The sequence below is a fragment of the Macrosteles quadrilineatus genome, unplaced genomic scaffold (assembly GCF_028750875.1).
Source record: "Macrosteles quadrilineatus isolate MER2022 unplaced genomic scaffold, UCM_ALF_1.0 Scaffold_8__2_contigs__length_117827958, whole genome shotgun sequence".
Classification (NCBI taxonomy): Eukaryota; Metazoa; Arthropoda; class Insecta; order Hemiptera; family Cicadellidae; genus Macrosteles; species Macrosteles quadrilineatus.
The window spans coordinates 77,110,172-77,126,908 of record NW_026542601.1 but is presented as its reverse complement, the minus strand read 5'-3'; the positions used below and the strand labels follow the sequence as shown (position 1 = coordinate 77,126,908).

Sequence of the window (16,737 nt, the reverse complement as noted above, 5' to 3'; positions counted from 1 at the left end):
GTAAAGGCTGGCAATGCAGAGTGTGGGACCGTTTGTTGCAGTTACATTAATGTATCTGCGATAATAAAAATGTTATGGGAAGGAGGGAAACAGGTCCAAGACGTATGAAGTAGTAAAGGCTTGCAGTGCAGAGTGTGGGAACATTTTGGGGCAGTTATATTAATGTATCTAAAGTATTAAATGCTTTGGGAAGGGAGGGAAATAGGTCCAAGATGTAGGAAGTGAAGTGGCGAAGGAAGTAGTAAAGGTGAACAGTCTGGAATGTGGGAACCGTCTGTGGCAGTTAGATTAATGTATCTGCAATCCTTAAATGCGATGGGAATGGAGGGAAACAACAGGTCCACAGTTGGAAGTGGTGAAGGAAGTAGTTTAAAGGCTAGAACTGCTAGCAGTGCTTTGTGTGGGAACATTTGTATTTTGTATTTTATATCTATAAACATTTTTTATTTATTGCTTTATTGAAAATCATGAAACATGATTCCTCCGCTTTCATTGCTATGAAAGCAATCCTAGTTTAATATTGTCTAGAGTTGAGATTTTGTAACAAGTTCGATGTGTTTCATTGTCAAAGATGTTGAAGACTATAACTACTAAGAAGGCCATGCTCTATTAAAAGATTAAAAATACAAAAAAAATCTAATTAAAATTAGAGAATTTAAAAATTCTCTCCTTGTACTATCCACTATGGTACATTTGGTCAAATTTGCTCTTTTACCAGGGCATTATGTACTCATATTTTCACACGTAATGGAATTATAGCTACGTACACAGTCTCTCTTTTCTTCAGGAACAATGCAACAAAATCGATACTAGGCACAATGAGGTTTTTTTATAATTACGCAGTAGGCAATGTGGGATTATAAACTAGGAAATACCATCATATTAATAATCTTGATACTATAATATTTTGTAGCCCAACCTTCTATTATTATTATTCTATGGTTGTTACTCTTTGGTATGTTTGTTTGGGATTTGTGTTTTTGTGATATCAAAATGGCGACGCCTGTCTGCGTCTGCGGCCGAATGGAGTATTATTGAGAATGTGTGATGTGACCCGTTGACTGTTGTTATCGACCGAATTACACAATTCAACTTTAATAAACATAATTATTTTCCACAGTTACCATATCTTATACGCATTTGATGTGAGTTTTGTTTTGAGAGTGATATCTTTATATGTTGTTTTTGTTCTTGAATCAAACTTCGTTCAGCTAACAGGTCAGCATAATCATCGTGCAATTGAGGATTTAGGCTATGCACTAACGGAAATTAATATATTGTTTTGTGACATTCGCGAAGAACTGTATTAAGTGTTTCAGAATATAAACGTAGAACTATACCATTAAATTTTCGATGAATGTAACTTCTACCAATAGGCCTACTCTTTTTGGTAATGTCATCACCTAACAATGATTTAGATAACAGTGCTTTGGGGTTAGAAAAATCCGAACCTTTGATTGATGATTCTAGGCATATCATAAACAAAACCACCACAGGCCTACATGAATCCTCTGAAACCCAGCTGAGCAATAACGCTGTTACAAACTCTGTTGATAAAGTTAGTGCCAGTTTTAAAAGTAAAATGAGCGAAGTAGACTCAGATATCAACGTTGCAGAAAAAAATGACTCTTCTAGTGAAGAAGCCATGCAATTGGAGTATCATAATACCAGTGAAGATTGTCTTAATGATAATATGACTATTGACAAGAAAAAACTTAATATTAATGATGGAGATGATAATAGTGCTGAGCCAACTGTCAGTGAAGACGACAACCTACTCTCTGAAATTTCCAAATTAGTTGATCAGCAACATGGTGACAGTGATTCTCAGATAGTAAGTGAATCTGACTGTCAAGACAATAATGTGGAAAAGGACGATGCAATTGACATGGAAAGCAACATTGATGAAGTAAACAATGATGTTGAAGGCAACAGTGAAGGTAAGTTAGATAGTGCTCCTCAAGATAAAGTAGGTAACACATTAACAAGCGAAATAAAGAAGCCGAAGGAGAGTGCTGTTCAGAGGCTAGCGAGCTTGGGTCTAATTCCTGAGGAAAAACCTGTTGTGGAAGATAAAGAAACAATTCTAAAAAAACTGGCTAGTCGAGGTGGAATTTCCATTGTGCCAGCAGGATCCAGGCCCTCACCATCAAGTTCTCCAGTGTCAGTAAAACCTGTGTCTAGTAATGTATCACCAACCAAACAAGTAACATCTAAGACAGGATCTGTGAAGCCTTCATTGACGTTGAAACCTCCAGTGGCTGGGAAATCTCAAAATATTAGCAATCCTTCTGTATCCATACCTACTCCAGTGAAACCTATTTATAAACCTGGGCCTAAGTCTGCAAAGAAGAAAATAAAAATTGATCCCGGTAATTCTTTAGACATTGAAAAGGATTTTAACTCTCTTATAAATATCCTCTCTACTGGGGCTGATGTGAGTAGCACTTCAGTTACCTCCAGTACCGGTACTACTGAAGAAAAAAGTGTATCTGGTGAAATTGTTTCAGAAAAAGTAAATGAATCTAAACTTGAATCCCAGCTTGAAATGAATGAAGCATCTAATCAGAGTACAAACGATGGACATGTAAGCGGGATGGACGTCGATACAAATGACGATAAAACCTTCGAGTCAGAAACTGAAAGTCATGATGACTCTAAATTGGATCAATGTTCTGAAACTGATGAGAAAGATCCATCCAAAAACAAGAATAAAAATGTTATTGAAGAGGGCTCTGCTGAAATACTTCTCATAGCAGACAAAAATGTATTTTACAATAAAGTTCAAGAGTTCAACAGAGACATGAGGTATGTTAGTTTAGTTAGTAAAGTACCTATTTAGGCCTTAAGCTTAGCTAGGTATTCGGTCCAGCTACTAAAAGTCTAGTTTAAGTGAATTTCCCATAGCCTATAGAGAATACCCTAAGCTATTTACTGTAGGTGTCATGGTAAGACCTACCTAAACTTAGAAACACCATCAGTTTAAATTCATAAATAAAATTATGCGTTTTTTAGGTCGATAACTTGAGTTATTAAAGGAACACTTCTGTTTTATAAGTAAAAATTATCCAATTTTGAATGAATTTGGTACAAACTAGTATAGGTTTAAACTTCTACGTTTATTCAAACAATTTCCATAAACTAAGTTAGCATGATCAGACTGTGTGGGAACAGCAAGGCATCGAGTTATGCCAGAGATACTATAACTCATTAAACCGGCCACTATCAAACTTGAGAGATAAGACTTATACAGTAGATTCCCTCTTATCTGGACTCCTTGGGACCGAAGCCAGTCCGGATACCGGTAACGGTTTTTCCGGTTAAACCGACATCCCCACAAACTCATTAAAATGGACCGTTTACGGTACTGTGATATTCAACTTAAATTTAGGAGAGCTTTGTATTTAGACACGTGATTACTGGTTTCAGTACTTCCTGCCGATCTAGTCCGGTTAAACCAATGTGCTGATAAAAATTGTCTGGTTTTGAAGAGATGTAATTTTTGCTGAGTGTAGTTTGGTTAAACCGATGTCCGGTTAAAATGTGTCCGAATAAGAGGGAGTCTAACTGTACTGTGGTTGGCTGGTTCTAACTCACTCGAATGCCCTGGACTGTATAGAAAAAACGGGCACTTAAGCTAAATAGGTAATTATTTTGAAGAAGAATGTGATGAGATAGCCTAAATGGTATATTGTAAGTAATTAACTAATTTACAGCAAAGATTGTGTAATTAGCCTTTTTATTTAACTAAAAAGAAGTAACTGTACAGTAGTAAGTGTGAAGGACCTAGTCAACATTATATTATTACACTAAATACGGTACATATTTTTATTTAGGCCTATTGTCAAATTTGTAAAATTGTCAAAATTGTAAAGTCAAAAAATTGTAATGTAAAACTGTATTGTCAAAATTTGTAAACTGTGCCTTTTAAATGCCCGATATTGGTTTGTATATCTAAGCTATTTTGTTACAGTATTGCAGCTCTGACAGTGTTTTCTGAGATGCATCAACAGGATCCCAGGATTCGAAACCGGGGCATAAAGCGGAAAGCCAACGACTCAAGTGAAGCTGACTCCAACCATGCTGAGGGGACGGAAGAGAACGTTTTTGAAGCTGGAAAAAAGGCAGAGGTACAATTGCTGTTTAACAGACATGTAACATAGGCCTACTTAAAAAGTTACGATAGCCTAAAGATTTTAGGAGTAGAACGCCTTATTTGACTTTCCTTGTTTCAAAAACTTCTTTAAATTTGAATTTTTATCATGACTCTTAGAATTGCAATTTTATGTGATCAGTGTAAAAAAACATCACTTATTCTCAAATATTCTTAAATGGCTGAAATGATTTCAAACATATGGAAACTCGGTTTCACAAAAGTAGAGACATTAGCCTACACTATTCTCTTTCTATCGACTATGGAAAAACAACTTGATTAGGTAATGTACTGAGTATTTGACATATTAACGATGCGTGGAGTTGGAATAAGGCCTAATACTGTACTGCACACCCAGTCAAAGTGCAGTCCCTGCCTTTTCACCTGCTCCTTTACCCGCCATAGTCCCATAGTACACCCCATAGTTGGTGAGACTGTTTTGCCATTGGCTAGTCACTTTTTTTGAAAAGCTACGTATGCAAAACCGGAAACAAGCATTAAGTATTGCACTCTTAACCGACCTATAATTTTATCTGTTTCATAACAGTGTTGAAACAGTTTATAAATGCTATTTTCATATCATTTCCTACATATTGTAGTAAGATAACTTAGTTTTTGTAAAAATTCAAAAGACAATAAAGAATATTTCATTTCACTATTTTAAAGTGTCATCTAGTTGTAGTCAAATTCTAATGCTAAAAATGTCTGAAATAATCTCCAAAATAACCCAAATAGTTGAGTTAAATGACGTGTACCTATGTCACAGATTAAATTATCTTTCTCTGTTAACTTACAGAATGGAATTACCATCCTGGAGGCTTTGTCTGCCACTGGTCTTCGCTCTATCCGTTACGCTCGAGAGATTCCTGGTGTCAAGGAGGTGATCGCTAATGACTTCAATGAAGACGCTGTTGAAACGATAAAGAAGAATGTGGAGCACAACATGGTGGAAGACATGGTCACTACCAGCATGAGTGATGCGTCGTAAGTCTCTAGCATGTCATTGAATACACAATGGTTAGGGCCTAGGCTTAGTTTGGTCTGAATGTAAACAAGATTTTAATACTGTGTGGTAGTGCCTCAGTATACTAGCTTTTCCATTTCAAATGTGAATAGCTTAGGCCTATAGATTTGTGCTCTGACCTTTTTCAGTGTTTTGCAACCATATAGCAAAAGTATTTTAAAAGTTTGATTCCTCCACAAAATGTTATTATAAACTTTACAACTCAAAGTAGAGTTACATGAAATTTTATAGTGGATGTGGAAAAGAAGACTTAGCCTACCTTACCAAAAACAGTTGAAAGTACATAAACACCCCTAACACATTAATTAAATTGTACTTTAGAGATGCTAATTGAAGAAGGAGCTAGTGGTATAGAAAATTCTATGTTTCAGGTGTTGATACAGTTTACTTTCAACTATTTTCAACAGTATGGTACACCTGCTGTTCATCCTATACAGTATTAAATCCTTAAAAACTAGGCGCAAACCCATCCTTGCCAACAATTTTAGTATTCAAATTATGGTTTTTAGTAGTCTATACAAAACTACATCTGTCTGACAGTAAAAGTCAACAGCTGGGCATGTAGAAACAGAAAGGCAAATTATAAAGGAGATATAGTTAACAAATCTTTATGTCGGGAAGCGAACCATATTTAAATAATAACCAAAAACGGCTTTGATGTAGGCTGTTAATGTACCAACGGAAAGATGCACCGGAAGGGTTCGACGTCATTGACCTGGATCCTTACGGGTGTCCCTCACGGTTCCTGGACGCGGCCGTACAGGCAGTGAGGGACGGAGGACTGCTGCTGGTCACTTGCACTGACATGGCCATCTTGGCTGGTAACTCTCCTGAGTCATGCTACGTCAAGTATGGTGCCGTCAGTCTACGCATGCCTGCTTGTCACGAGATGGTGAGTATTGGTAAAGGCTGGACCACAGTTCTAGGCGTCTGGCTGACGCATGCGCATTAATTTGCTGTGTTAATTCTCCATCTGTCAAAACTTGGGCTAACATATGATTAAATGCAAATTAGTTACTACGCATGCGTCAGCCAGACGCCTAGAACTGTGGTCCAGCCTTTAGTAACCACTTCAGCAATTTACACAGTCCATTCATTGGCACATGACTGAGGCAACAATATCTTGTCAAAGTATCTGTTATATGAGCTCCATTCCACCTGATTGAGTTGAGCTGGACCTTGACCCTAAGCCAAGTTCCACAACCACATGTGAGCTTTTGCATTCGTTTCACCTTAAAGGCTTTTAGGCTTAAAACCTAGAAGATAAGAATTTAGTTTATTAAAGCTCTAGGAACATAAGATAACAGAACAGAGTACTCTCACTATTACTATTTATAGATGGGGATAGTCTTACCACAATATTTAGGTTACATATGGGCAACATATTTTTAGGTTGAACCTAGGGATTCTTGATACCACCTATTCTTGCACGATAATAAAAAGAATGTTTTTTTACCACTAAGTATACGAACCTTGTTTGCAGGGGCTGAGGATAGCTCTGCAATGTATAGAATCTCATGCTAATCGCTACGGCCGATACATCGTACCTCTGCTTTCCTTCAGTGCAGACTTCTACATTAGACTGATAGTACAGATATACACATCACCAGTTACCTGCAAGAAAACCACAAGGTTTGTGTTTGTGGTAGTCAATACACCTAAAAGTTCAGTCCTGCAAAATTCTTTGGTCTATGAAATAGTTCATGGGAAGAAATATGGATCTTTAACTTTTATTTACTAATTGACAGAAATATTGAATGTATAATTTTTGTCAAACTAGTAATTTAATTCTATACAAATGACAGTAAAAACTGAATACATCTTTAGTTAAATTTGAACTACTTGCTATAAAATCAGTTTGTAGTAGGTACCTAAACATTTTCATAAAAACCTAATAATATTTTCTTAGTTTAAATTTTATTTTCCAGCAAGTTGGCGATGGTGTATCAGTGTGTGGGGTGTGGCACCCATTCCTTTCACCCGCTCGGAAGTACCTCCCAGGTTGGCCACAACTCCCAGCCAAAATTCTCATTAACCCAAGGCCCGCCTGTTGGTACCAATTGCTTCCACTGCAACCACAAACATAACGTGAGTATTGCGGCTCTTTGGGTGCATTTTCAGTAAACTTTGAAGTAATACTGGGTAACCCACTCAACCATGAAAACCGTAAATGAGCTGGGAATTTTGTCGACCATAAAAAACTAAGACTGAGCGAAAAATGTTACGCTTAACCGTAGATACTGGAATGTGCAGATTCCAATTGTCAATTCATAAAAACATTCATCGATTCATCTTTTATTGGCAATATTAAGAAATTATTCTTTGTTGATATTCATCATTGAATTTAATAGTTGCTCTCAGGATAATGATCTCTTGCAATCTTGGTGACATTGTATATATTTAATTATTAACTCAAAAGACAGCCTCTTCAATTGCTTTAATATATCTAGATTCAGATTCCCATCCTTAACAAAGGTCAAAGCTCGTTAGAACCTCACTAGTTAATTTTGAAACGGTTTGTTTGAATTGATTAAGTATTGTTATAATCTAAGGCTTACCTTACGATCCAATTGATTTATTGTGGAGACCTAGGTTTCTACGTCGGATAGTTATCGTCAGTCCTAGGCTAAGCTAAACTTTGGAGGTTAGGATTGAAAAGATCATGGTCATGCATCTAAGTTCTCCACTATATCTTTGTAAATATTTATGTATATTCAGTGTTGGTATTTGTAAAACAGGGTGTCCACATTCTGGAAAGTCAGGGATAGTCATGGAAGGTCATGGAAAAAAATTCTGGTCATTGAAAGTCATGGAAATAGGAAAAAGATCATGGAAAGTCATGGAAATTCCCAATGATGGATGATTTGAGGGGACTATTCAATGCTCTAGCCGGCCGTAACTCCGACTACTGTAGCATTTTTCAGGATTTTTCACAAATATTCAACGATTCAATTTATTACAGTTGTATTAGTTTATGAGTTTTGAGTTTGTATTAGTTCATTGTTGTACCATTGTACTCCATTGTTATCTGTTAAATACATATTTCAGTAGTTTCTGCAAAATCTAGGCAGTACTATTCGTGTGTGTATGTTATATTATAATTTGAGTAAAGCTAGTGAGTCATGAAAATCAATGGTAAATGGTCATGGAAAGTAATGTAAATTAATGACAAATTTTCTGTGGACACCCTGACTTAAGCCACTTATGGAGTGACGACGTGTAAAATAGAGTTTTATCATCATCATAATGCCACACAATGGGCAACATATTGTTGAATGTATCTTTGTCACCATCAAATTGTATCGTATGGAAAATTAAAAGATAATCTATAAAATAATAGAACTTCAACTCTATAAGATGCTCATCCGCCTAGTCTGTGAAAATAATAGAATTGGCAACAGGTGGTCCTTGCTATTTTACACGGAGATTTCAATAAACTGATATCCAAGTGTGCTCTTGCCATTAACACCTTTCAATCGTGCCCAACTAAAAGAATGGCTGATATTTTTGTGTATTATACGTCTTTTGTGTTTGAAGTATTAAGAAATAAGGGAAAAAGTATTTCGATAGTATAACCCTGTACAACTTATTTCTTTTCAATCAAAATTATTGCGTCCTGTTTAAAAGATAACAATCTGGGTAGTCTTATAGAGCATTAGGAAGATTAGTAGAAAGTATTGTACTTTACGACAAGGTTACGTCAAGATCTATATTGAGATAATTATTGATAAACAACATAAAGCGAATTTCAATCGTGAAGATTTTCAAAATTGTTATTGTATCCCTGGGAACTACTGAACAGTAAACGTCTATTCCACCATTGTAAACGGCGCTTATACAGTTGAGCGGGACCCGCTTGAGATACTGCATTGAGCTTGTATCGTCACAAAGCCAGTTTGTTGTTCTTTAAGTCAAACAGCTGTGTGCGCTCCGTACAAGTCACACCAATGTGTTGGAAGTGATGTAAATGTACAATCATTTGTTTTGGCCGGGACTTATTATCATAGACATAATACAGGGTGTCCACATTCTGGAAAGTCAAAGATAGTCATGGAAAGTCTTGAAAAAAGGATTTCAGTATTTTCTGTGAAATAACTTATCCAGGTATTATTGGTATTATATGTGTGTGTATGTTATATTATAATTTTCTAGTAAAGCTTGTGAGTCATGGACATCATGGATAGTCATGGAAAGTCATGGAAATCAATGGCAAATTGTCTGTGGACACCCTGTAAAAATTCTATTCACCCGACAATATCTCAAGTAAGAGATGAAAAACAAAAAGTTTAGCTTAGCCTAGGACTGACGCTCCTGTGAGATAACGCTCCGGTGTAGAAACATAGGTCTCCACAATAAACCCATTGGACCGTAAGGTAAGCCTTCGATTATAACAATGTTTAATAACGATCCAGAGGCAATTTCTCCAAATGATTAAGTATCTCCATTTCATCTTGAATCGGAATGACATATCGTGTTGCATGTGTTGTACCGCAGTTACTGTAGTTCCTCGAATCCTAGATCTGTATGCCTCAACTCCATGTTCCTTATGTTAAGTTGTGAATTTAATTTTCATAGTTTTAGCTACATTACAGTACAATGTTTATTCATGTGAAATGATAACCTTTTTACCTATTTGTGATTTACCCTAGTGTCTTGGCATCTCTACTTTTTTAACTTTTACTTTAATAATAAATCCTTAACATTGCAGATGGGAGGCCCTATATGGACGAACCCTATATACAGTACAAAGTTTGTAGAAAGCATGCTGCAAGTGTTGGAAAAGGGGAGGTTTGGAACTGCTAAGCGAATGCAAGGTAATTTTGTTGGTAATACAAGCACAAACGTATAATTTTAGACTTTTCATTGATCCTGTGTCAGATCAAAGTGGAAATAGGGATGATTTTTAGAGATCACAAACACTGCTCAAGGGGCAGAAGGCCTAGCATTCTTATTTATTTGTCATTATTTATTTAGAGCAAACTGTAAAAGAGGTCCTTCTTGATCCATCTCACTAAATAAGAATTTGTATATCATTAATTACTTTTCATGGTTTCACAGAAAAAAAAACCCAACAAGGAATCAAAATTGCTATAGGCTACATTATTTTATTTGTGACAAAAGTTGTACATGATCAAAAAGATATTCACAGAAAAAAATTGATACTGGCTCATTGCTTATAAGTTGTATGGCTTCTTCCGCTAACAGAGATAATCCAATTTGTTAACAAAATGTTAGTACTATCTTTAACCAAAACGTTCTAGTTGTATAACAATTTGGCTGGTCCATATGTAGATGGGAGTTGATACTAGGCCTACCTAGTATCAACAATGAAATAAAACTAATCAATCCATTTTGCCAAACCATTTAAGTCCTATTATAGTATTGCCCTGTCAGCTTAGAGTGAGCAAAGCTTGATTAAATAGTAGACAGTTTATATTATTTTTTTTTAATAGAGAACAATATTAACATCTTCTCAACATGCATCATAACTCCGGTAACTTAATGATACATTTGTTTTGTATAGGAATGCTGGAAGTTATCAGGGAGGAGTTACAAGATGTTCCATTGTACTACACCATTTCAGGGCTGTGCACAAAACTACACTGTCAGGCCATACCTCTGATAGACATCAGGTAATTATGTAGAATAACTCAGTCTAGCTGATAATATAAAAAAGGGCACAAGCCTCTAGATTTAATTTTTTCGTTGGGATAGCATGTTTACCTCCACAGGAAAGTCCATTCTGGCACAGTAAAACAAATACTTTATTGTGTGCAGTTTATGTGTTTCTTGTGCTAGAATGGTCTCTTTTCCATTAAAGTCTATCTCAACAAAAATTCTTAGTCCACTAAATTATTTTTTCTAATCAAGTCAGTCAATCAATAAATCAATTTTTATGCAGCAATACTCTCCTGGATATGTATTTTAAGTAGGGATGGACGGGATTGAATTTTTAGTTCGGAACGGGATTTTTATTTCCTTCCCAATTTTCAGGACAGGACGGGACGGTATTTTTTCCTGTGCAAAAATAGGGTTTGTTTTAAAAGTCTTGAGTATTGCAGTTACCAAAAAAGACAAACAAAATCAATTTTTACAGTTTGTGGCACTGATCTATAAAAACTTATAACGGGTCAAACAAATTAAAGGTATAGAAAAAGCTTGTAACTAAATAATGTCATATCTGGTGAAATTTAACTGTAAATCATCAGTCTCATTATAAAATACCCTTACCTAACCACAAACAGGTAGGCCTATTGGAACAGACTATCACTACATTTTAAAACTGATTGTCAAAATGACTCTCGGTCACGCCACGATCTTTGAAATGACGACGGTTACGCCGCGATGGTAGAAATGACTCCCGGTCGCGGTGTGATCTTCAAAATGACTCCGCAGTTACGACACGATCTTCAAAATGACTCAGCAGTCATGGCGTGATCATCGAAATATTTAAAAATGTAGCCTATTGCATTGTTGTACCCTTGTATTTTTTTACTAGAAGAATAATGTTATTAAAGGATATAACCGTATTTACAATCAAGCTATTAAAAACATAAGTGCCTAAATTGCCAAGATGTTTAGTTAATGTTCTGTTGTAGGTCGGCCATTTTGAACGCTGGCTACAGAGTGTCTGCCTCCCACGCAGCACCAACGGCCATCAAGACCAACGCACCCTCCAAGATCATCTGGGACATTATGAGGTAGAGTTTGGCTGTAGTTGTTTAACTCATTATATTACCAATGAAGTACCGTACTTATGAACATTCAGTTTGCGATCAATTTGGTATGAACCCTTATTGACGCTAACAGACGAGTTTTAACGCTCAACCCCTCTTCTCACATATTTCCTTTTGCTCTCTTTCAAGCCACCCAAGTTCTGTGTAAGAAATCATTGATAATAATGTTAGAATGTTTTTTTTTTGTTGGACCAATTTCTTTAAAATTTTTATTATCTTTTAGACAAAATTCTTTGCTTATAATACGTACAAAATACACATACCTACCATAAAGTCTATGCTAAGCAAAACTTTAAATTGTGAGATTGTAATCCTAACTATTCTATTATTATTTTATTTTAGCACCAAGATTACCTGGACTTTTTCTATGACAAGCTAGCTGATATCCCTTTAGCATAAAAATTACAATCCTTGCATTAAACCTTTCCTTAAACATGACTAATTAATTATAATTAAAGGACAATCAAACTAATTGTTATTATTGACAGTGATATTCGGTAAAGTGTTTGAGAAACGCTTGGTAAGGTTTGTACCACTCCCAAGTTTGTTATCTGCTGCAGATGTTGGGTGCATATGAACCCTGTATCAGAGAAGCGTCTAGTCCCGGGGTCCGTCGCCGCAGCCATCATACTGGAGCCGCCCAACCTCATAGCTAACTTTGACATCCACCCTCGCGCCAGGCCAAGCAGTGCCATCCGCAAACTGGTCAGGTACCAGCAGAACCCGGAGAAGAACTGGGGACCCGGCACTCGAGCTCGGTGCAAGTAAGTACCAGTACCACTCGTCTTCATGAATGAGAAGCATTCTAGTGTACCTTTTCGCTTCAGTCTTTTTCCATCTGGATGTTCAACCTTTTGAAATACAAGTGGAATTATAAACAGAACTAAACTTCCATTTATCTATGCATATGACCTACAAAAACGGCTTCGGATTTTTGTTGACCACGTTTTTTTTAGCCAATTTCCCATTAGGGAAGAAACTATTACCTTATTAGTAGGTGGCGCGGTATACTTGTTCATTTTTATGTCCCCAAAGGCCAAAAACAAATCTAATCAAATAACAGTGGAAACATCACTAAGGATTCGCACACTATTAAGGATTCGTATCCCGTCTCAAGTCCAAGTTAGGTCTGGTTCGCGGTGTGCATCTCATGGTACCCACACAACCAAAAAAATAATCACGCTTACTGGTTCAAGAAATCCGCATGATTTTTTTGTTCAATCCTGAGTGTTAGGCTACATTTGACGTATCATGCTTAAATAGTTGTTTAAACTTTGCTATATTTTGCTACAATAGTTTAATCATTTGGAGTTTTTTTTTATTAAGTAGAAAAAATCAAAATAGCAGTCATAACTGAAAATCCCGATTTATCCCGCATCCCGTTTTAATACTGCTCACGGTCTAAAAATCCCGTTTTCGTTATAATAATCCAGCGTATGGATACACTGCTCATGAGAAGCTCATCTGTCTCCTCTAAGATAAACAGTGGGATTGTATTAAATAAACATAGGTTAATTTAGAAAACACCTCATTGCAGTAGTAGAGTTTCTGATGGATATAAAGATTAGCAAATTAGTTAAGTATGTTATTAAAACAAGTACTATTATGGCTTAAGCTTATAGGAATGAAATAAAGGATTAATGGTGTTTAACACTATCAGTCCTTCATGGTGGCTGATATAAAATACCCTTAGCTCCTTTTATTCAGACTGAGCAGCTTGTTTTACTCTTAAGGTTTTTAGATCTTCAAGGCAAGGTGGAGAAAAGGCATGTGTTTTAGACTGAAACTTCAATTCATTTTTCAATTTACTAATTTAGCTAAACCCAGGTCTACATTCTAAACACTGTACATGATAGTAACAAATGGGTGTGTAATATAAATTTTGAAGCTTACATCTTGCATTTTTAACAGCCCACAACCATGTGAGCTGCCGAAATTGAGAGTTCGTAGAAGAGCCTTTTGTCAGACTATTCCTGTCTTCTGGGGTTATTGGAAAAGTGGGCTGTTAACTAAACTGTACCCTCTGAGATCTTTTACTTGGGAGGTACGTCGTATGTGACCACTGATTGATTTTGAGAGGAGTAAACAATTAAACACTCCTTATTGTAAAAAGCCATTAACAATACCATTAGATTTGAATGATTTTGAATGAATGAATGATTTAGAATGTAGCATTGATGGTTTCATTTAACATTTTAAGGAAATTTAAAAACTGTCTGGCCCCATTCATGTGAATGATTGAATCACTGGCATTTATTTTTTACCTAAGAAAGTAATTTTTTGATCAAATTTATGTATTCAAACACTTTTTAGCGAATTTCCCCATAGGGAAGTAGCTATTACCGTAGGTGGTACGGTAAGACCTAGTACCGGAACCGATTTACTTTTTCATTTTGATGTCCGCAGAGGCCAAAAACACCATTCATTCAAATTTTTATAAACATCCGTGAACGCGATAACTTAAGTAATTTTTGTCCGATTTTGATGAAAGGTGTAAGGCAGGATAAACTTGAACGAGTTCGCGAACCAGCATGATCGGACCATGGGAACGGGGTTTTACGGGGTATTTAAAATTCCTTATGTTATTCTTTAAGAGTATGCCGTGCTGTAAAATGTTGTAGTTTGCTTGTTTATGGATATATTTTGATCAAACTAGGCAAAATATATCCATATATCCATTATTTTATACCAAGTTATAAATATTTTATTAAAAAACATATTTTATTAGTTTCCTTGCAGCAAACCAAGGTGTTAAACCTAATGTTATTTAAATAGTTTTGATTGCAAATCAATTCAGACATTCAGACAAATGGAAATTTGCTTAGTCGGCAGGTTTGCTGCGGCGGGGGTATTTCATTTCAGAGCATCATTAAAATTCATCGAGTACAATGCATTTATACATTTTTTTCTCTGTGGTTTTCTTTATGAATCCTATGTTATTACAGTAGAACCCCTCTTATTCAGCGACTAGAAGACTGAGTCCCTGGCAAGATAAACTAACCTTTTGTAAAAACGAAATTTTTTTCCTAGTCTAATAATTATTAATCACTAAAAGTAGGTTGAAAAGTCAAAAGCAGTGTTTAAGTATATTGGTAGGTCTATTATTATTATTATTTAGAAAAATTCACTGTTAGTTAGTAAAAACGAACACACATTTTATTATAAAGGTTTAAGTGCCAAGTGGTTAAGTAATGATCATAAAAATATTATGATTTCAGATATCATAAACACTAGATGTGTAAAATTTCACACATTTTTTTTGTTCTTAGACGCTAGGCACGAGCCCATGATTGTTTTTCTTCACATTAGTTTAGGATAGACCTAGGGGTTGCGGAATTCTCACTTAGATAAAATCCATTGGTAATTGGCAGGATTCTAACACAGGACTGAAAACTCGCGCTCTACCACTAGACCAGCTCACTCCCCCAGAGTTTTTCACACTAGAGCAATTATTACTAATAACTGGTAATGATTGTTGATGGTACGAAAACGGGTACCGTAACTGAAGTCACTCAGTTTTTCAATATCTCAGTAACTGTCTGAACTCAAAACTTTTCTAGGAAACTTTGAGCGTGGTTTTTTTATAAACTTTCAGAAGAACAAACATTGTCATTCTCTATTATTAAGTTACCTATTGTTAAATACAATTTTTGTTTTCAGCAATGCCGAAGAAACGAAGAATGAAAAGAGGCAGATTAACCAAAATAAAAACAAGAATAAAAAGCATGTGTCAATCATTGAAGTTGTAACCATAGATGATGAAGACGAAACAACAGAAGAAGCGAAAACAGCGGAAACGTAAACCAGACCTTGAGTTGATAAAGAAAAGATAATATGTTGTGCTTCACAGGACTTCAGTCGAGAGTATTTAAGAGTGGATTATTTAAAACAAGCTATAAATTTTTATTGGTTATTTTATACAATTTCCTCTGTTATTTGATATTTTATTTACCTACAGGGTATTTTTTACATTAGGTCCAAGATTTAGGTAGAATGATTAAGAGAGATATTTTCATTTAATATTTGGATACTTAATTTCTCTAAATTAAAATAATTTTGGTTAAAAAAAAACAATCAATTATGCTGTGTATTGTAGCATTTGATTATTTAAAGAGATTTCTTAGTAATATTTTTCTAGGTTTTTTTATTGTATAAAATTCTAAAAGAGGAATAAGTATCTTTCCTCTATACTGCAAAATTTAAATAACTTTGCAGGACAGATATGTTGGAAGTTGAATATAATATTATATTATGATGTAAATAAAGACAATTTTTACTTAATTCAATAAGTACTACAGACATGCTGTACAAAGATGTATAATTGAAGTAGAGTTTTGAGTGTTAAATAAATGTCATTTGTGGTATTTATGCTTTTGGTTCTTGGAAGGCTGTAACAAGCATCCTCATCCCTATAATTCATTTACAACTTGTTGGATTTAAGAGTCATTGGAGGCTAGCAGCCATCTTGGATAATTTTAAACAGCTGCTGAAGAGCTATTTATCGTCCCCAAATATTTTTTTCAAACACCAAAAGTGATTATAATTTAAATATCTAGTATACTGTGAGATTAGAAATGTTGTGTAAAGTTTGTAAGGCACTTGCGAAGGCTCGTATGTTAAATTTTCTACTCGTGTCGTTAACACTGTCTTTATGCGATCGTTGTGTAAACTGCTATTTAAACTCCATGATTACCTTACAGTTTGGGTGTAGTCTATTGACTTCGCTATTGTGGCAATAGTTTATTTTAATTTTAAGGTAACTAAACGCTTTCACAATTTAGCAATTAGCATAACAAAGGGTTTGACAGTTCCCTTTTAAACAA

At 35.4% G+C, this 16,737-nt stretch overlaps 1 protein-coding gene across 2 annotated transcripts; it reads left to right on the top strand.

Annotated features, from left to right (window-relative positions):
- The first annotated feature begins 1,024 nt into the window (after positions 1 to 1,024).
- Positions 1,025 to 16,270, top strand: LOC129000242 (tRNA (guanine(26)-N(2))-dimethyltransferase-like). Of its 2 annotated transcripts, XM_054427196.1 has the most exons (12): positions 1,025 to 2,808; positions 3,974 to 4,130; positions 4,950 to 5,137; positions 5,841 to 6,069; positions 6,661 to 6,809; positions 7,106 to 7,265; positions 9,886 to 9,991; positions 10,702 to 10,810; positions 11,777 to 11,878; positions 12,475 to 12,678; positions 13,826 to 13,958; positions 15,575 to 15,725. In XM_054427196.1, exons 1-12 carry the CDS (start codon positions 1,394 to 1,396, stop codon positions 15,596 to 15,598), a joined length of 2,976 nt encoding a protein of 991 aa, XP_054283171.1. In that variant the 5' UTR covers positions 1,025 to 1,393; the 3' UTR covers positions 15,599 to 15,725. The 2 variants fall into 2 exon arrangements, with proteins under 2 accessions (XP_054283171.1, XP_054283172.1); XM_054427197.1 differs by lacking the exon at positions 13,826 to 13,958 and having other exon boundaries at positions 15,575 to 16,270.
- Positions 16,271 to 16,737: the final 467 nt, after the last annotated feature.

What these genes read in the sequence shown, in the direction of transcription:
- LOC129000242 (XM_054427196.1), top strand. Translation starts at nt 1,394, where the DNA reads ATGTCATCACCTAACAATGATTTAGATAACAGTGCTTTGGGGTTAGAA. An exon ending in ATACCTCTGATAGACATCAG is followed by an intron (nt 10,811 to 11,776) that starts GTAATTATGTAG and finishes GTTCTGTTGTAG; the next exon opens with GTCGGCCATTTTGAACGCTG. An exon ending in TGAGATCTTTTACTTGGGAG is followed by an intron (nt 13,959 to 15,574) that starts GTACGTCGTATG and finishes TTTTGTTTTCAG; the next exon opens with CAATGCCGAAGAAACGAAGA.